This window comes from Pocillopora damicornis, chromosome 9 (genome assembly GCF_964200805.1).
Source record: "Pocillopora damicornis chromosome 9, jaPocDami1.2, whole genome shotgun sequence".
In the NCBI taxonomy this organism is placed as follows: domain Eukaryota; kingdom Metazoa; phylum Cnidaria; class Anthozoa; order Scleractinia; family Pocilloporidae; genus Pocillopora; species Pocillopora damicornis.
The window spans coordinates 17307375-17328212 of record NC_142678.1 but is presented as its reverse complement, the minus strand read 5'-3'; the positions used below and the strand labels follow the sequence as shown (position 1 = coordinate 17328212).

The following is a 20838-nucleotide window of genomic DNA, read 5'->3' as shown; positions in this document are numbered from 1 at the left end:
TGTCGCCTAAATCCTCAAGGTGACTCTTGAAGAAATATAAATTTATTTGTCCCAGAGCTAAATTCTTATCTACGAAACGAAAATCAAACTGGCCTATCTGTCTCTCTATATTTGTTTCACCTGCATGTGTTAAATTACGCGGTATTTTTACACGCAATAATTCTTCGGGGCCAAAAGAAAACATTTCGTGCTCATTGAAAGTTTTTTTTCAGGTATGAAGATAATAAATTTAAGCCTGTCACGCGAACTGTGGTGTAAGCACGTTCGCGACGTTTTCAATCGCCGACTGAAAATTACTCTAAGTCAAATTTGTGTTCTTTAATCGCGTTTTTGGGTGGTTCAATGACTGTTCCGACTCCTAACGTCTAGCCGTCTTGTTTGTCTGTCTGGAATTTGAGTATGTCTACTTTTCGGCCATGTTTTCGTCTCGCTCGGTAGGGGACTTGGAAGAATATGTCTGCACAGCTCCGCGGCTTGCGCTTGCGAAGCTGCAACCAACAACACTTAAAAAAAAAGGAAAACACAGATTGAACCCCGTAAAATGCATTATTAGCTAGCACGCTGGGCCTTTGTTTGCGTAAGGGAGGCGCCCACTCGGCAAATCAGCAAGTATCTAAATCCACAAAGTTGTTTGGGACAAAATAATTTATTGGGGAAGTGAATATGGCGGAGCTTTACAGGCGTGCTTAATATCAGCGCCCATTCTTTTTCTGTATGCTTCTAGCCATAAACTCGACAAGTCGTCTACCTTGATGGTATTGTTTTGCTTGTACCACGTACACCGGAAGGGAACATTTCCGGTGTTGCGTAACTGGACCTTGGAAGATGAAAAGCCCTGGAATGCGGCCCAAATGTTGCTTTACAAGTAGTACAACAAATGCATTTGAAGACCCATGATGACTCAATATAAACACATCGTTGATTACTTATACTGGAAAAAGGGAAAAAATTGATTTAAGTATGCTAACTTGAGTTTGAGTTTCAATTGTGTGGAATTCGACATGTTATTTCTACTCTTGCATCTTGGCAAGTTTTTCCTTTTTTTTTGCTTTCATTATTCAAGATGCAATAGTGAGAATAAACAATTGCACTAGAAAAAGCAAAATTTCAAATTTCTTTGAATTTGCAAATTATAACAATTTGCTTTCGAATGAAAATTAGCGAAAACAAAGAGGAGGCAAATTTAACGATCCGATTTTCCGAATTCTCCAGTCCCTGCAACAACAACAAAATACAAAAAACCACTAGTGCTTCATGACCACCAACAGCATAGGAAACTATTTCACAAGAATAACAGTTTGTTCTGCTCAGCGTGCAGCATCACCCACATCCCTGCATGATATGCTCTCTATTGTAACTCAGAGATACTTCAATTACAAGACTGCTTTTCACTTTCCAGAATACCTCTTAAAACTGGTTAAAATCAATGCCATTTTCTAAAAAACGAAAGGCAAATGAACAAAAACGAACTCTTGTAACATCCTCTGAATGTAACGACTTCATCAACAAAATCAAATCTCACGGGGCATACTAATGATATATATATTATGGGAAGATTTTTTTTTGGACTTTGCTTATTTTAAAAAACTTATTTTGAAAATAAAACACCAATTCATCAAAATAATTAATTAGCAAATATTCTTCGAGTCCATTAGGTGTCAGTAACGAAAACAGCAATGACTTTCCTAAATTTTTCTCCGACCTTGAGCAGGTGACATAATTGTAAAGACAAAAAGATTCAAATGCTCGAATAAAACTTTTATGCGATCAGGCGATAAACACGTTTTGTAAAAGTTTAAAGAATTTAATGAAATTCAAATATTCTCTTTGCAGCGCGAACCAGAAAATAGTCCTTTTGATTGAAAATGGCTTTTGAACCTTTTATGGCAAAGTGAACTAGTATCATCCTTGTCGGAAGTTTTTGTGAAAATGTCAGAGAATGCTGCAAAATAACATCACAGACCAATCATTGATTTCATGGCGAAGTGGTCAGTGCTCCCTCAATATTTTAGCGAGTAACATCCGTTAGAGACACGACAGCACTAATTACATTCCCTGACTTTTCCTGCAAATCTTTGCTCCTCTTTCTGTGACTTGTCAGAGATAATAGGAATGAATGCATGGCGACATCTTGTCCTAAACAACAACATGCTCCCTCGTCAACGGGGCGCCACAAAATTTAAGTTTGTCAAATATCGCTCTTCTTCAAATAGGAACACCTGCTCCCTGACACGAAGGTCTACGGAGAGGAAATAGGCGGTCAACTTTTGCGTAGGATTCGCGGGCAACTTTCCCATAGTTCTTACATCACGTCCCATTAAATTGCTTTATGAAAAATCCATGTTTTTTTTGTCACGGAATTTCTCTCAAACTTCCTTTCCTTTGATGAGCGCTTGTTTAGTTCCATTTGCAATTTAGCAAAGTAATTAACGAGGAGCTTATCACGAAACGGAATTTATTATCACCACAAAGTTGCAAGAGTACTTTGGTCCGCCTGCGGCAATTAATGTTGTACTCGAAAACCACGCAGAACCAATAACTTAGTGTCGTGAACGTTTTAAAACACACCATTAAGAGAAAAAGCTCTTATCCTAAACGAAAATTTGTGGAATCGTAAAGTATAATGCGGAGCGCCACAAAAACGGAAAGAAAATTCTAATCCGCTTTTTAATCCAGCCAAGTACGTGCCGACGACTAAGGAGGAACAAACTAATGTAACCATTCGCGTGATGCTGGCTTTACAAAGATCACTTTACACAGGTCACTTTACACAAGTATCAAACAGCCCTTTCATAAATTATTATCATTTTCTTAGCTCAAAATTAAAAACAACCTCCAGTTGCTAGGTTTAAGTTTGTTATTCTCTCAGGTGCCTTCGAGGCCGCTCGCCCTCAATTATCCCCTTCATGTCGCCGATATTGTCAGCGATCTCAAAATCACAAGAATTAATTAAAATTTTAGTGCTATATTTTAACAAAGGGGTTTTGAGGAATCACAACAGCCAACCATGATTCTAGTTTGTCAAAAATGCACTGTCTCAAAACACTATCAAGCTGTTTCTAAGCGTCTTTATTTATTCTTCATTTTCAATAAAACTTCACTTCAGGCAATACCGTAATATGTACACTACATTTCATGTTTCACGCATTCGGCGCGTGAAAAATTTTTAAAAAACTCTGAACAATTTTGGGACTATAATTATTGTCATTATTAAGCTGCACTTCAGGGCAAACAAAAAAAAAGAAAGAAACCAAAAAACCAAAAAAACAAAAAAACGAAAAAAGGCAAGCAATTTTAATGAGTTCACTGAATGGACTAATTTCTGAGACATTTTTAACTTTTGCGGTTTGACTTCCCTGTGTTAGAAAAAAAAGCGAACTAAAACTTTATTTCTTAATTATACAGCGTACAATCGATGTATATATTTATATATATATATTCCTCACAGTCTTAATGAGTAAGAAATTAAAGGATTTGAACCGGCCAAAAACTGTAGAACATTCCGTCAAGGGAAACACGTTAAATAAATAACGATAAATAAATTTCTGGTTGAAACACAAAATGTCTTCGCGTTAGTTCATCCATTTGCGGCAATTCGGGGCACCGCAAAGGCATGGAATCTTGTTTTCTTCATCTTCAAAGTCGAACTTGTAGTCATACGTGAGCTGCAAAAGAAAATGATGAGTAAATAAACTTCACGCACAACGAAACATCTGAGGTACGAATCCAATTCATCTGGGAAACTCCTTTAAATATGAAATTTTTAAAGGAAAAGTACGAAGTATAAAAATTTTTGTTTGGTTCAAATCGCCCGTACATAATGCTATCGAAAGTTCACTTATGATTCTAGGAAGCATTATCGTCGGTTTCAATACAGCGAAAAACCGCTAAGGAAACGTGACATACTTAAGTTTGTAAGGTACTTGAGGGAAATTGATGTCAAAGTCGGCGTAACCATTGAAGATAGCTTTAATAGGCTATACTTATTTAAAGGCGTTTCCCAATTTGTTTATATTTTCAGTTCCAAAAGCACGATGACATGTTGAAGGAAAGCAAGAGCGATATTGAAACACTAACCACAATATTTCTCAAACTCGTGTGAAACTCTTCATAATTAATACATTTTCAAAAATAAAATCTTTTGGCGAGTTAATCTTCGTTTTTCTATCAATGATATTTTTCAAAGTTTCTCAAAAGTGCTCACAATTTCAAATAAACCCAAAAGGAAAAAAATTAATCATCTTAGACTAGAAGCTTTTTCTCGTCAGTTTTTTCAAGTTTAACGGTAAATAGTGAATTCAACATCGACCTACACACCCGGACATGTAAAACAGCTGCTCTCAAGTGAAGAGCTTCGAACAATAACCTTGTATAAAGTAGATATACCATCAACGAGATTACAACATTACCTCTTCTCCTTTTTCAACCTTCCTGTTGGAGATAATAATAATCTTTTGCTCCTTTTCAAACGTTACAACTTCAGCAACACAGTTTGGCTACGGGAAAAAACACAAAATACTGCCATGAGAAAAGCTGACTCAACACTTTCAAGTCAACTTAAGAAGTTTGCGTTTAATCATTTTCCGATCCTCGAATTAGGAATGTGTTAAACCTATCTTGGACATTTATGCCATAATTTGACGTTGTCTCATTTTCCAACAATATCTTACAGTGAGTGCAGTTTGGTGTTTCTCTCGCTAGCCGGAGAAATGACGTAAAAAAAGAGCCTTGGAGCGATTTTTCCGGTAACCAGAAATCAAGCGTAGTTTAATCCACATTGAAGACCAAAAATCTTTGTCCGTTGCAGCTTTTTGCATTCAAGTATAATCCGCGTTTCTTTTCGGCTGAATCATACCTCTCAGAGATGTGCTACCTTAGCAAACTATAATGTCAGGGCTCATTCGACAAAGGCCACTTCAACTGAGTTCTAAACGACCAAGGCCAAAATGAACCCACAGCAAATCACAACCGAGGTTAAAATGTGACTGGTTGTTTTGTTTGTAGAGCACATTCTCACAGGTGCGCAAAAAGGTTCGGTGCGGAGCGAAAAAATGATTCACACTGCTGGGAGTCGAGACGCCGCAAGATCGTTAGTGATCTAAAATGATTAAATCTGTAAAATTCAGACAAACTTGTAACTAACCATACAGGAGTGGTTGATGTAACGTGCTGGTCCGCCGGCCATCGTGGCATCTATGACTGCGTCGGAGTCTATTCTGAACATATACACACCACGATTCTACAACAAATAGAGATGACAAACTGCTTAGTTTTGGTTCACAAGGATCTTTAACCCATATTCCTCAAGTTACATACTTGGAAAACACACTAGGAAAGAGAAAACTGTCTCAAAAATAGAGGTTTCCCTTCAGAGAAGTTAGCAGATAAAAAGTCTTAGGAAACGTGTTCATCTTTGACTCCTGAGACTGACTAGCATCTAATATCTCCTTACAGTTTCACCCCTGAATCGCACATCAAGGAAACATGGATAAAGGAATGATCATCCACTAAAGAAGCCCTCGATTACTAAACAAATTCTTTTTGTCAGCACCTGAGGAAATGTATAGAGAACAGTAGAGAGAATTTGCATACCGATTTCAGGGTGTAAAGGGTTTAGAAGCACTTCGGTGATGATGTGACGTGCAACACGATGACGTCAAAAGCCGTCGTACACATAATAATGAAAAACCTTACCTGCTTTTCGTAAATTTGCTCTCTTCTGTTTGCGACTTCGTTTCGAATAATAGAACCAATGTATTCGATCACCATGCTTCCCTGTCGAAGACAAACAACACTGTAATTAGTATCAAAGTTTGTACGAGAGATAGCTATGTCATCAGCTCTAATGGAAACAAAGATTTAACTAACCGCTTCCATGTCCTTGTTTGCAAACAGCCCTAAGCCCTGAAATAGGAAAAAACACCAACTCTAATTATCTGTGTGTCATTGTTAGATTTTAAGTGCAACCGCGTCAAAAGGGACCACTTAGAACCGATCATAACAGAGGCTCGCATGTTAAGATTCATCAGGAGTTCAAATAATTTTTGTCCATTCCGTAAATTTCGTTCTGGCGGTCTTCTTCAACCCTTTTACAAACTAGTGGGCAGCACTGCACGAACTTAAATAATAGAAACCTGTTTAAATCTCCTGTACGTTGCGTCTGACTATAGCAAACTTCCACATGGAGTTTTTACAAGGAGGGTAAATAGGCTTGCTTAGATTCAAATAGTAAATGCGATGTCTATTTTCGACCATTACACATAGTGTAAAGCAAGCAGAAAGTATTCGCAAGGTGTGACAAAGGTGTTGTACGGGCATTTTGCAGACGTTGCATGTACGAGAAAGTGGTGTGCCTGAGGTTCACAGATTTAGTTCTTAATCTTAATTATTATTTGAAAACGATATATCTGTTAGGTGGATACATCATAAAAGAGAGGTTCCAACGTATATCGTGCTCACGACTATGGGACCGTTGCAATGTTTATATTTTTTTTTACCGCAACAGTGAATCGTCGGTGAATATTTCTTACTTGAATATTCGACCTTCCCAGGAACACATTGGTTTTCCATTCTGTTTTAAGCTTGCGGTATTGTGTAGCCTTGGAGTAGACAAACTGTTTGAGGTACAATCCGGATGACTCTTCTGAGTTTCCTGCTCCACCAACAGTGGCCGCGGGCGACACTGCTGAACCAGAACTTGTGGCAGATCGAAGGGCACGTGCTCTGAAACGACAGAAATATATAAGATATCAACACACATATCTTTTCTTCTTCGAATCGTAAGGCCTCCAACTCGCAGAGGTAACTGACGCAGGGATCAGCTATTAACGTATCACAGAAAGAACAAGTTTAAAGTGATCTCAGAAATCTAGGATCGCTTCAGTTTTGCTTCAATTCGCTCTGTGATTGGTCCACAAAAATTCACACCACATCCTCAACCAATCACATGCAAAACTAAAACCACCCGCGACTTAGTCGCCCGCGATTTCCCGCGCTTTCCCGCGCTTAAGGCCGCTGAGTTGTTTCTACTTTGAGTTCTTATTAGCTCTTAAGAGCATTTTCCTTTCCTCAAATTGGTCGTTATGATTAATTTGGTTTGGGTTTGATCGAAAAGCGCTCTTGGGAAAATACTGGCATGACATAGAGTAAAATAATTAAGGTTTTAACCGCAGGAACCCTCTTGGTGTCCCGAGGTAGGTCCTTGTACCTTGCGCTCTTGAAGTGCGACTTCAGCAGGGGCTCGGATCTAGCACTGCCCGTGGGGTTTACCGCCAGCGGCAGCTCCATGATGGGTGACGGGCCATAACGCATGTTATATCCCTGCATTTGATCAACACCAGGCATCTAAAAACACGTGTATAAAAGTAAAACATGGTTAACAACAGTGAAAACTGTACTATACCGACAGTTCAGGGACTCTCGCTTGTGACCAACAGAATACATAAAAAAAAAGAAAAAGAAACAACAACTGCAATTCGAACCAATGCTACCTTCAACTGAAAGCCATACTCAATAACAGGATCATGAAAATGCTACTGGATACTAAATCATCTCAGGGTCTGGTCCCTTACGCTCCGTATTAAAATAATAAAAAATAAAAAAAAAAAAAAAAGAAAGAAAAAAAACCAGGTAGACAATTAAGCTCCTCACCGACTCGATGATCCGCAGAACATACTGCTCCGACAAACCAAACAGATCCTAAAATGAGAGAGAAAGTCAGTGTTTTGAGTAACAGATAAGAGAAGAACCTCAAATTTGTTTCCATGAGTTCCACAGTCAAGCAAAATCGGACAGCAAGAGACATGACGATTTTACCCAATAATAAATCCCTTCTTAACTCACCTCGCCAGTGATGTACTGAGGGAACAAGTTCACTAAACCAGCTTCTTTCCTCATTTTCAAAATAGGAACAAGAATCTGCTGCCACACATCTGTTTAGAAAAAACAATGGAAAAAAGGTCTTTTCATGTCAATATTTCAGATCGCCAGATATTTGAAATTAAGAAAACAGCAAATACTGTTTCATCATTGATATGTTTTTGCTAAGAGGGAAAAAAAAACTATGCCCACTTGGTACCCTGTTAAGCCTTTAACTCCAGAAGTGATTACGATTTTAACATCTATACATTATCCAGTCATCAGGAAATGAGAATACTCAAACTTATCAGGTAGAAGTTGTTGTCTTGATCTAACACCAAATCAGTTCTCCCAACTAATTATCAAGGAAATGTGTCGCAGCTTGAAGGGAGAATTAGCAATCAGATCTTGGGAGTGAAAGGGTGTGGTGTAAGGTTTCCAATTTACCTCTGGGTGTTTTTCCTCTGAACACCGGTTGCTCATTGTGTCCGTCGTCATCAACCCTGATGGTAAAACTTGGCGAACCTTCCGCGTCTTCAACCACACAGTGATATTTACAGCGGCGATTCACAGAGTGCATGCTCCAGTAGAAACGGATTGTTTTGAAACCAACCTGAGACAACAAGTCTGAGTAAGTATTGAGCGAAGAGCACTCTGACTAATGTTCGCAAATTAAATTGAAACAAGAATCGGACTAAAAATAGTTAAATAAACAGAGAGAAAAGAAAGGCGACGGGCATGCTGATAAATAACATATCACTTACCGGATACACGGCGTCTCTAGTGTGGAACGACTGTAGCTGATGAGGCAAAAGTTGTCCCAACGATTTCACCACCAAGCTTCCCACGCGTAATGTCTGTGGCTTGTCGCTGGTCTCTTGATTGTGACGTAACATACTAACAGGAAAAAGGACGCAGGTCAGAAGGCGAATAGGGTTGGAGGGGGAGGAGGGAGGAGGGAGGAAAGGGGGAAGGGAGGGGAGCAGGCAGCGTATTTAGATTAAGTTTTGTAAAACAAAACCACAAGAAATTACAACAGCTGATCAGAGCAAAGGAAACTAGAAAATAATCCTCTGGTGACTCGACATGAACATACGAAAATTGCCTAAACCGCGGACAAACGTGAGCGACGAAGTTTGGCCACGGAAAGGCTAAGAACGAGGCGCAAGTTTTCTGGACCAATCACAAAGCTTAGTTAAATCAAACCAATGTAATCCGAGATTGCTGTTGACAATTTTTTACAGTAAAAGTGCCTATAAGTATTGGAACGATAACTACTCTTTCAAGAAGAGTATGAATACAAAGAATCTTCAAAGACGCTTCTTAACTTTACGAACAACCAGCCGAGTTTCGGCAACAAAATTTTGACCCATCAGTAATTCTTCAACTTAAAAAATCTGACTTGCTAGAAAACATTCTCCTCATTGAGCTTACCTGGCGATCTGTTGAATCTCGTCCCTGTTCACATAAACTTTTCTAAACACGGCATAGGTGGTGAGTACATGGTCTCCGAGCGATGCAGCTTCTGGTCTATGTTCATGACACAGCATGGTCTGGCAACAGGGAAATGAGCAAAATAAAGACACAATTTAACGCAGCTGTTGAGGATCTTTTGCTAAATTAACCACTATGTCGTGTAAGAACCGACTCCTTCAACTGTTTAAGTCATTTAAAAGTCTGTGGAACCAACAAATCAATGAACTTTGTAACCACTCGCAAAATCCTACTTGGACATTCTAAGTACAGAACATACGCCTACCTTGTCCTTTAGGAACAAACAACCTTTAGAGATAGCACAACTGAAGTGATAATTGTTTGGGCAGCCGATCTTGGACAGGCCAATCTTCTGCTTACACGACACTGTAGCACCTCTTTTGTAGCAAACTACACAATTCTGTTTAAAAAAGGAAATGTATTAGCAGTTATGGCTTCAGTAACGAAACTGATTTCTGGTGATGAACCATTCCTGAATTTATCAGTCCTGGCATTTGTCCACTTGGAGAACGGAATAAAGGAGGTTAAGTTATCTTCAAGAAAACTCCTTTAACCCTTTAAAACCTAACATCAGTATATATTTTTCTCCATAATGTCCTATATACATTTCCTAAGACGCTGACTAGGAGAACGTCTTACATAATCAAGAACTTCCTCAGTTGGTGATCATATCCTTTTTTCTTGTAACCTGAATGTGTGATTCGGGGATGATGTTGTCAGGAGAAATTAGATACTGGTCCCTCTGATTTTCTTTTGCCCTGCAGCTCCCGACACTTACCGTAACAGTTCCTCGCTTCACAGCCACTTCGACATTCATCAATGCGCCATTTAGCGTTTCGTAAACTTCCAAGGACCAGAGAGCACAGTTAAGATGGACCCACACGTCTACATTCAGATTCAGCAGCCTGAAAAGGTAAAACTCATTAGTATCATCGTTACCTTTAACTACCACGTCACTCGTCCATAACGTTTCGCTTCGCGTTGTAACCAAAATCGACACATCTGTTCCCATACAGTTGTTTCTTAGCCCCAGTTACTAATCAGGCCAAGGATGGAGGATGGAATGTAAGTCAAAAGCCAGCAGAATATCCTTACCGGGCTGATGCATTGTTATCACCGTCTCCTTTCGCACCGCAAAGAGTGCACCTCCTAAGGTCATCCACTGCATTGGCAGGGGGCTTCAGTGATCCGTTGTGTTTCTCCAGAAGCTACAAAATAACCAGAACCCAGATTGTAAGGGGCGGTTACAGAACGGAGTTCCAAGGCAATGATACCTTTACGTACCTCAGCTGATTCCTCTGGTGTCAACTCTATCCGTTGTTTGTTGTCGCTTTTAGCTTCCTCGCTCTGTTGCCATCTTTTCCACCGCAACCGACGCTGTCGCTTAGAAATCTTCGCCTGCAAACAGAGCAGCCCAGATTATTCTCGCGAAAAGTGGGGCCCAAGATAGAGTCAACCCTGCCCAAAGGACATACTTTGACCACTCCAATATTCCAGGAACGAAATGGTAACATAAATAAGCAACAGCTCAAAATATTTTGTACACAACTCAACTTACCTCTTCATCTTCGTCTTCATCCTTCCAGCTGGGACTGCGTATTTTTCGTACAGATGTCGGCGGTAATCCATCAGCCACGAGGCTCCCCCGTGTCTCCACATCACTCACTGTCGTTACATTCCCGGCTCCGATACTTGGCTGACCAACTGACGTCACAGTCGCTTCTAAAGGAGGATCTCCAACAATGAGGTCTGGTTTGCATTCCCGGGTGGGCGAGGAACACGCGGATCCGAAATGCGCGAAATATTGTTTTAAGCAAGCTTCCGAACAGAAAATGTCCCCTGTACAGTCGCCAGCTTCGACATTGACTCCGTAGATTTTATAGTCTGCAGCATCAGGTTGTGTCCTATTCAATTCATTTGTTTCCGTAGTCTTTCCACCCTCTTCTTCCGGTTTTCTTTTTACCCCAATACCAATTATCAAAACGTCACAATGCCTACAATATGGACCCTCGGGTTTTTTGCGCGAGGGCTTTTCCTCGCTGGGTGATAAGCTCAGCTGCGAACACGAAAAGGGCTGTTTTTGGTAAATGTCAGATGACGTATGACTCCTTGGAGCTATAGAATTACTTAAACTATCTCCACCTGGAGTTGTCAATGAGTTGGTCGCCATAAACCCTTTGGTAGCAAAGCCTTTTCCTGCAGGCTCAATAACAATGTCCGAGTGCCTGGGTGGAGAACAACCTATCAATTCTGCTACTGATGCTACAGTTTCTGTGACTCTTTGCTCAGATGTAGGCGACAGAGTTAGTGTCACATTTATACTATCCAAATCGTCAGTATCATTCCCAAGCCTTGACGAGTGGTGCGCTTCTAATTTACACGTAGTTTGCACAAAACTGCCTTCCGGAAAATTGCCACAAGATTGACCGCATGAAGCTCGGTTATCAAGATAGTGCTCCACCTGCTCGCGTTTGATTGCCACTGCCGGGAATGTTGGAGAGTCGGTGCTGTCACGATGCACCAGTGCTGAAAACTGAGGGGTCTGAACTCTGTTGACCGCGTCTGACTCTGGAGATGAAGACGCTATGTATTGAACTGGTTCAGGTGAGGTCGAGGAAGAACTACTGTGAGACTCTTTACCATTGGCTTCTGCGTGCTCTCCGGGGAGATGTCCTCCAGATGATATTATTTCAACTAATCGATCGCTAACGGTTGCTGCTGAATCTGAGAGCGGTGGAGTGGGCATCGACGGAGGAACACTGACGCCACCTTTACTAGTTTCTAAGGCGCCCGTATACCGAGCTCGTTTGGCTTGATGTTCACTATCACGGCTGCTTGCTGATGGTTTGCTTAAATGAGGCAATTCGGCTCCATCGCGTTCTTCGGGCGAAGCATCTCCATTAACAAGAGGTTTTCCACTAGAATCTGTCCGGTGTTGATGAATTCCTGGTGATGGCGGAAGAGATGAGGGTGGGGTGGGTGGATGTCCCACCACAATGTCCATGTCAGATGATGGAAACTGTGCATAATAATCCACCATGCCATCCACTTTAGCAGATCCAAAATTTCCTTTCAGGAGACACTGCCCATTGAAAGCCCTGCTACCATATGGATGTGTTAAAGCATGGGTCAAAAGCAACTTCGGTTCACAAAGGGAAAGTGGTGTGGCTGGTTTGAGATCCCTGTGTGCGTTATTAGGAGTGGAAATCTTCAAGGAGTTGGTAGCATTGTTCTCGATGTCCGTCTTCTGTTTGTTGCGGCTGTTAGCATTGATGTATATCCTCTGCCTCTTCCTCTGCTCTCTTATCATCTGTTTCTGGATACGAAGTTCTTTCTGGAGCTCACGTTTCTTCTTTTGTTGCTCCTCGTACTCACGTTTCTTCCGCTCATATTCTTGCCTACGCAGCTCCTGAAGCTTTTTCTTCATGGGGTCATCTTCCTTCGGCTGTGGTCTCCTCTTTACCGGGCCCTCTCCGCTGGAGTGCGAATTCTTTGACCGACTCGACGGCTTAGGTGTTTTTGCAGGTTTCTCACCATTCGCTGGACGAGCAGGGTTTGATGGGATATGTCCCTGTTGTTGGTTACTCTGATAATGGTCGAGAACTTGGGGTATCTGTCCTACTGTTCCATGCAGAGCCTCAGGGCCAATAACACTCGCTACATTTGCTATTTGTTGGGGTAACGGTTCTAGGCTGTTCACGGGGGCAGCGCAGTTAATTTGCTCTGCCACAGGTCTATACTCACCGCCTGAAGCTAAAGGTATCTCACCATTACTAGTGACGACAGGTGCCACATCATTTACCAAGGGAACAGCATGAGTAGTCTTGACTGGAGATGCGACACTTTCGATGGTCTCGCAAGTGGATGGAATTAATTCAGGGACAGCTGTCTCAATTCTTTGATTGGTTAACGAATCATCGTATTTATTAACATCAGCAACACGCGAGACACCCGCTTGTTCGCTTGGTGTCGGATTTTGTTCTGTTTCCCGTGGTTGGGTGTCTTGGACAGCACTGGTTGTTTCGCGCAACATATCGTGCCTTGGTTCTTCAACAACCTTTTCTTGATCGGCTGCTGGATGAGCATTACTTGAGATACGATCTAACTTTTCGTCTCCATTCGTGTTTGTAACATTACAGGCAGTTAGTTTACTTGAATCTGAAGGAGTCAGCCCTACTTCTTCTGCTTCATGTTCTTTTCCTGCAGCACGTTTCCCCAAATCCGTAATTTTGTTGCCTCCAACCGCTGGTTCACTGGAAGCAGATTCAGCGAAAAATGTCTGACGTTCCTTTCGTCTTTCCGTTTCCTCAAGCAGAGGTGAAATAAGGCTCTCTTCGTGACACTCCAGAGACGCTACAGAATTCGCCTGAGAACCATTGTCCACAGCTTTAATTGGAGATAACAAACACTGCTCAAACTGAGTTTCTTCTTCCATGAAGTCTCTTTCGTAGATCCTGTCCATTTCCGGATCATAGACATCGTCATCCAAAGGCAAATGGATCCGTTCCAATTCACTCTGCTTTTCCAGTTCCTTACAGGCTTCCTCCTCGGTTGCCATGTCTGCAACCATTGACTCAAGTTTTTGTAATGCTTCAAGTCCAGTCCCATTGCATGGTTGTTTATTCTTATCAGCAGACTCACTAGAATCGTTTCGTGCGGAAGCTGGAGTTTCGCTGTCTGTAGTATTCATCTTCTCGTTCAACATATTGGCATCACTTTCTTCATTCCTTGCAGATGGCGCATTACAACTATTGCTCTCGCTGCTGGCTGAAAGAGAGTTCATTTCGATACATTGCCCTGTAAATACTTCCTCTGTAGGTTGTTCTTTCACCTCCTGCACTGCAGGACCTTGGTCTTCATCTTTACCATCAGGACCTTCATCTGCATCAGCATCAGTGGGGCCAGTATATCCGGCACTTTGTTGAGCGTCGGGCGTTTGAGGAACAGATCCTTCGGATTCCAGCATTTCCTGCTTTATAACTTGCGCTTGCTGAGATAGAGTGAGGCCCAAGCCCTGGGGATTTTGCTCTGATGAAGAAGAATAAGTCTGTTGCTGTTGTTGGAGATCCACCTCTGGGAGAACATCAACTTCTGCTGTCTTCTTGCTGCGAGGTTTTCCGGGCTTTCTGGTGCCAGGTGTTTTCTTTGCTCCCCCTCTGCCCCTGCCTTTGCTTTGTAGCCCCTGAAACTGATCACTGAAGGGGTTGTTTGCTTCAGCAACGTAACGAACTTCTAGTTGCCTTTGATGGATCGGGTGTTTACCAAATTGCTGAAGATAATGCTCAGGCGTTGGGAACCTCTGTGAAAAAGAATTTTGATCTGTAGTATGGGGATATCCTGGAGGAACCTGAGCACTGGAGGATAGGGGCATCTGAGGTCCTGGTGTACCAGGTGGGAAAGCAACTTGCGAATCAGGTCCTGGTCGTGGCCCTTGCGAAAGCTCTGGTGTGTGTGGCAAAGATCGCATTGGATGGGCACCATCAATGGATGGCTGTGCTAACATTCCTGGGTGTTCAAGTATGTTTTGCTGAAGAGGCACTTGAGGCTGTTGCCCAGGTTGTTGTAACGGCATTGTAGGTTGTACACCTTGCTGTTGACCCTGTTCAACAAAAACTCCTGGATTCTGCTGCATCAACCGATGCCGCTGTTCCATCTGTTGGTATATTTGTTGCTGGAGCACTTGCTGTTGACGTTCAAGATCTGGATCATTGGCTTGCGGTTCTGACTTCTTAGATTTCCTCTGTCGTGGTTTCGACTGTTTTCCCTTTGGTGGCTGCCAATCAATGGCAGGGCTTTGCTGTCCAATCGGGGATGGCTGAGGTGTGTCCCTACTTTTGGACCTCGACCTCGACCTCGACCTTGGTTTCTGTTCGGGTCCCTGGAAAAAAATGAAAAAAAAAAAACAATAAATAAAAATAAATAAATAAATAAATAAATAAATAAATAAATATATATATATATATATATATATATATATGTTGACCACTGATACAACTAAGCTAGAAACAAAACAAAAAGTCTATGATGTTTCATCAGTCTTGCCATGAAATGTGATGGGAAGTTAATTTTTATTTTAAGCATACAGCTCGTACCTTTTCAATAACAGGCACCCCAGGCTGTAAAGGGCCCTGAACACCCATGACAACAGGCCTCACCGGAAACACTCCCACTTGTGTTGGCACCGGAGGTCCTTGTGGGACTCCTGCAGGCCATTGGGGAGCTATGAGTGGTTGCTGCTGAACCTGCTGTGGCTGTTGTTGAATTGCAAGCTGTTGATGTACTGTTCCCCCCAGCTGCAGCTGCTGTTGTATAAGTTGCATTTGTTGCCAGTATTGTAACATGCGTTGTTGGAGAGCTTGTCCTTGCGATTGAACAGTCATTATCTGACCTGCTAGTACAGGGTCTTGTCCTCCAGCCTGGTGCTGTTGTTGTTGCAACTGTTGGTACCGCTGCACAAGAACTTGTCTTTGCTGTTGCATTTGTAGAAACTCCTGCTGTGATACCAAATACTGCTGCTGCAGCAGCAACTGAGGATGAGGAGGTGGTACCGAATTTACTTGGCTGGTTACATTGTGTGGCTGAATAGGCGCTGGGTTGGTTTCAAGCAAGGGTTCAGGTTTACATTGGGGTTTCCCCTCTTGATGGGACACTTCTTTCATGTTTGCAGCTCCCTCCAATTTGCTGGAGTCAAGAGTTTGAGCAACTGCCACCTGCTCCCCTTGTGTTTCAATGCAAGCTTCTTTTTGTTCTCCAGAGCATCCCTCTGATTCATTTCCACCTTCACACTTATTCTCGTTCCCTGCACCAAAGCATATTTTATCTGAAGGGCTATCAAAATTTACATTGGCTGAGGCAAGGTCCTTTTCGACATCGTAGTCTTCATTGGCCTTCTTTTCCCCACAGGCAACACTAGGTAGCTCTTCCCTCTGAATGGCTGTGGTGTCATAATCGTCAGACCTTCCCGGTATGTGTGCACTAATATCTTTAGAGTTTAGGCTGCTAGTCTTCTCTTCATAGCTGTTTGTGGCTCTTGTACCATTAACCTCTCTACTTTCCTGTTCGCTCTTACTGTCTCTACTACAATGGTCTTTCTCGTAATTAGTGTTCTCTAGCTTCTCGCCTTCCACAGACTCAGGAGATGTCTCAGCAGTACTACCGGCAACCTGGTTTGTTCCACTTGCACTAACATCTTTTCCTTTGGTCACTTGCTTTTCATTTTCTGTTCCAGAGCCCTCGGATTTATCAGGGAGTTTTTCAGTTTCAGAGTTGGTATGACTTGACAACACAGTTGTGCCATTGAGCTTATCATCATCCACACTCCCACTGACTTCACTGCTACTTTCCCCTGCATTAGCCTTTCCTGCAGCAGGACTCGCTCGAGGGGAGCTCCTTTGGGAAGTTTCCTTTTTCTGCTGCTGCATTATCATTTGTTGCTGCAACTGCATCTTGTAAAGTTGCTGCTGTTGACCAATGAACTGTCCATCAAGTCCCCCGTATGGCATAATGGGCTTCAAACTTGGTTGGACCATAGAAGTTGGCTGTCTCAAGCCAAATCTCTGATGAGGAACTTCAATGAAAGGGCCTACAGCATGAGCACTTCCAACAGGGATCCCTTGTTGTTGTTGGAGCTCCTGCAAAACCTTATCATATTGAACAGTTTGCTGGCCTATGTCTTGCCGCTGCGTCATTCTCCTTTGATATTCAGCGAGCAATTGCTGTTGAGTCATGTCTGGCATTTGGGGACGTATCTGTTGAGCAAACTGTTGCAACATTTGAGGGTTGGATGAATCCATTGTCAGTACACCTGGTGGAACAACTCCTTGACCACCTCCAGCAGCAAGTTGCTGTTGAATCCAAGCTTGGTGCATCAGTTGAGCTTGCATCTGCATCTGTTGCTGTTTTTGTGCTTGGCGCTGGCGATAGAGAAAACGAAGCCTTTCTTGATGTTCCTCTTCTGTGTCAATTTCAGGCAGATCTTTGGTGTTGATAGCTGTATTGAACCGTGCCCTTGCAAATCCTGGTTGGATAGCTGCATTCTGCTGCTGCTGTTGTTGTTGCTGCTGCTGCTGCTGTTGTTGCTGCTGCTGATGTTGAAACGCCTGTTGCTGCTGAAGCATCTGAAAAAACTGCTGCTGTTGGGCTCTTATGAGTTGGTCTCGTTGTTGTCGCTGAACCATGTCCTGCTGTTGTTGTGGCTGTTGCAGTTGACTATCCTGAGGTTGACTTGAAATGGGTTGGTTGGTAGGATGATTGGGTGGCACTTGGATAGGGATCTGAGGTGGAGGTTGAAATGGTGTCTGAGGCATTGCCACGTGTGTCGTTGTAGGACCATGTACCTGGTGAGGTTGAGGCGGTTGTGGGAATGTGACCATTGGTTGTGTCTGTACTTGAGAAGGTAACTGGCCCTGATGTAGCCATCCAGCACCCACTTCGTATGGCTGTTGTGGAATAGTAGGTGGTTGCTGGGATGATGGCAATGGGGGTGGAGGTGGTGCCACCGGAGGTGCTGGAGCTGAGGAAGGAACTACAGATTGGGAAGGATGAAGGTCATGAGCAGCAGCCACCTGAGCTCGAACTTGTGACAGTTCCTCTTGCCAATGCATAACAGGAATTTGTTGTGGAGGTTGTTGCAATTCCATAGCTTGCTGCTGATGTTGCTCTGTGGGTTTCAATGCAACTTGCTGTGGCACTGAAAAGGGAACTGCCTGCAAGGAGTCAGTTACAGCTGGTTGGTGCACTATTTTTCCACTATCAGAACTCAATTGTTGACTTGGCATTGGTGCTTGAGATGAAGGCATTGCAGGCACATGAGCATGGGACCACTGTTGTCTCTCACTGTTAAAAATGACTTGCTCATTGTTACCAAAGTTATTCTGAGAATTCTGTTCCTGCCGGACCCCTTCTTGTAAAGGTCTTGTGTTTTGTTCAAGTAACAAGACTCTGCCTTGTGCATTTTCTATCCCCGATTGATCTTGTATTGTCTCAGGTTGCAAGTTGTCACAACTCCATATATTATGCTTAGAACCTTCATGTGCCTGTGAAACTTGAGTTAAACTCAGTGAGCCATTACTTTGTTTCTGGTCTTGAAGTTGACTGCAGCTCTGTGACTGTTCCCACATTGATTCCTCAGCAGGGTGCACTGTCTCGTTCCCATGTTCCTTCTCCCAAAGCGAAGGTCTCTGGAACTGGTGGTTAGCACCTGCCTGTGCAGAATGGATGTCACCAGCATTTGAGTTCGGGGGATGATGACTAGGATTCATGACACTTCCATCACTCTGCTTGTCTTCCAACAATCCATTGCCTTGTGTATCGTAAGGAGTCAAAAAGTCAAGAGACGGTTCATGTTGATATTGACTAGTAGATGCCAGGGCGTTTGCATTAGCTCTGGGTGCTGACGAAAACGAAGGGCCAGCAGGTAATACTTGTTCTTCTAGTCTACTTTCAGCTCCATCAGGGGGTGCCACGCTATTTTGAAAATTTGGCGAGTCGTGTGAGCCACTTCCAGATTTGTCAGAGGCCTTAGAAGCCTGCGCAGAAGCCCGTCTTCCACCTTTAGATAAACGCTTTTTCTTCTGTTCATCGGGTACTTTAGTTCCTTTTGCTTGCTGTTGTTTTTTGAGTTCCTGTCGAAGCAAGACATTTTCCTGCTGCTGTTGCTGTTGTTGACGCTGTTGCTCCAAAGCTCTTCTCTGCTGGAGGATTTTCCACTGCCGCTCTTGCTCCTGTTGAATGCGTAGTCTCTGCTTTCTTAATTCTTTCTCTCTCTCTTTTTCCTCTTTACTTTTTTTCCCTTTGTTACTCGTAGTTTTGCCTGCTGACTGATGACCTGCCATAGTTGCTGGAATCACAGGTCCAATTGGCGGGTGACCCATCACTTGGCTGAACGTGGGTGTGGTGGGTGTGGTCGGGGTCAAGGGGCCAGGAGTGCCGGGAGTCACAGGTGTAATCGACCTTGCAGGTGTGCTTGGTGTTAGGGGAACTGGCATAACACTATTTACTGGAAGCATTGGACTATCTGTGACTGGACAAAGAGTCGTAGACGTTGAACGCTGGTCATGCTGATGTAAGAGAGATTGACCTTGTGAAGATTGAGAGGGCAGCTGTAGAGCCTGTTGTTGTTGCTGTTGGTGCTGCAACATTTGTTGCTGTTGTTGTTCAAGTTGCTGCTGATGCAGTTGTTGCTGTTCTAACTGCTGGTGCTGCATTTGCTGTTGTTGTTCCTGTAACTGCAGTTCCTGCTGCTGTTGTTGTTGTTGCTGTTGCTGCTTTAATTGCAAGGCCTTCTGAGACTCTAACTTTGCTTTCTCCTCCTTTTTTGCAATCAGCTGCGTAAAAAAGGAAAGAAATATAAAACAAAATTAATTATCTAGTTTATAATCACACTGCAAACAGAGGTGCTCAGCACGACAACTTAACACCTTTTTTTTTCCAACACTATTCTTCTCAGCATTTTCATCACATTCACTCCAACTTCTACGTCCAGTTCTTATTTCTGCGTATGTATTCAAAATGGCATATCTTGAGGGTATTTTCTCAATCTTCTTTTAGAAAAGTTTAAACCCGTACTGGGGTGCACAATATAACGCCCTGATACCATTACACTTAGAAATGTTTACCTACCTTTTTCCCCTGATCTTTCAGTCGGACACGGTTATCCCTCGCCTTTAACTGCAAAATAGATTATTTTACATTACTTTACATGAGACTCTAAATAAACGACAAGGCCTGCGTCTTTAGTGTGTAGTACGTCTTGTTCGATAAAATAAGGACGCTTTGATCAAAGTTACTACAGTTAAACCTGTGTTAACTCAAGGGGAATAACGCTAAATACAGGTTATTGTGATGCTAGTGTGTAATATTTGTCCAAACAGTGCAATTCTAAGAAAGATAATTTGCAATAAGTTGACGACATTTCAACTCAAAGAACAAACAGTGACTGCAGGAGATAAACATGGACTAAATTTAACTTGAGAGATAATTCTTAATATCAATACAGGTGAAAGACAACGACAACAACAACAACAACAACAACAACAACAACAACAAAACAGAACGCGTTATAGAGATGACCGCTTAGCCCTTTCCACCCTAACATCAGTGTGCATATTCTCCATACTGTTCTCTATACATTTCCTTAGCTGCTGACAGGGAGAATTTGGTAAACAATCAAGAGCTTCTTTATTTGGTGATCATTTCTTTTATTCTTGTTACCTTGATGAGTGATTCAGGGGTGATATTGTAAGGAGAATTTAGATGCTGGTCACTCTTAGGGGTTAAAGAGTTAATACAGGGTTACAATAACAATATTGCCAACAACCAGAAGAGATGTCCACCAAAACATCGTCCTAGCGTTTCATGATAAAGAAACTTAACTTACCCTGTAAGGTTCCCTTTGCTCGACTGAAAGTTTTCGCCAAAGTCTTGCTATTGCTCTGTACCTGTTGGGCCAGTCTACAACAAATTGAAAAGAAAGGACTCATGTAATAA

The 20838-nt window shown here is 42.5% G+C and overlaps 1 protein-coding gene across 4 annotated transcripts in view; it reads right to left on the bottom strand.

Moving 5' to 3' along the window:
* Positions 1–3053: 3053 nt before the first annotated feature.
* Positions 3054–20838, bottom strand: part of LOC113672552 (uncharacterized) — a 36580-nt gene continuing 18795 nt past the window's right edge. For all 4 annotated transcript variants that reach the window (XM_089181340.1, XM_027188852.2, XM_089181341.1 and 1 more), the window contains exons 22-41: positions 20729–20802; positions 19972–20019; positions 15444–19676; positions 10910–15229; positions 10636–10749; positions 10447–10559; positions 10130–10256; positions 9617–9751; positions 9292–9410; positions 8622–8754; positions 8305–8470; positions 7843–7931; positions 7651–7698; positions 7208–7344; positions 6531–6723; positions 5869–5904; positions 5695–5775; positions 5144–5239; positions 4410–4496; positions 3054–3665 (exon numbers count right to left, since the gene is read on the bottom strand). In XM_089181340.1, coding sequence (XP_089037466.1) covers positions 3573–3665; positions 4410–4496; positions 5144–5239; positions 5695–5775; positions 5869–5904; positions 6531–6723; positions 7208–7344; positions 7651–7698; positions 7843–7931; positions 8305–8470; positions 8622–8754; positions 9292–9410; positions 9617–9751; positions 10130–10256; positions 10447–10559; positions 10636–10749; positions 10910–15229; positions 15444–19676; positions 19972–20019; positions 20729–20802 — 10442 coding nt within the window. In that variant the 3' untranslated portion in view covers positions 3054–3572. The remainder of the gene's footprint in view (positions 3666–4409; positions 4497–5143; positions 5240–5694; positions 5776–5868; positions 5905–6530; positions 6724–7207; positions 7345–7650; positions 7699–7842; positions 7932–8304; positions 8471–8621; positions 8755–9291; positions 9411–9616; positions 9752–10129; positions 10257–10446; positions 10560–10635; positions 10750–10909; positions 15230–15443; positions 19677–19971; positions 20020–20728; positions 20803–20838) is intronic.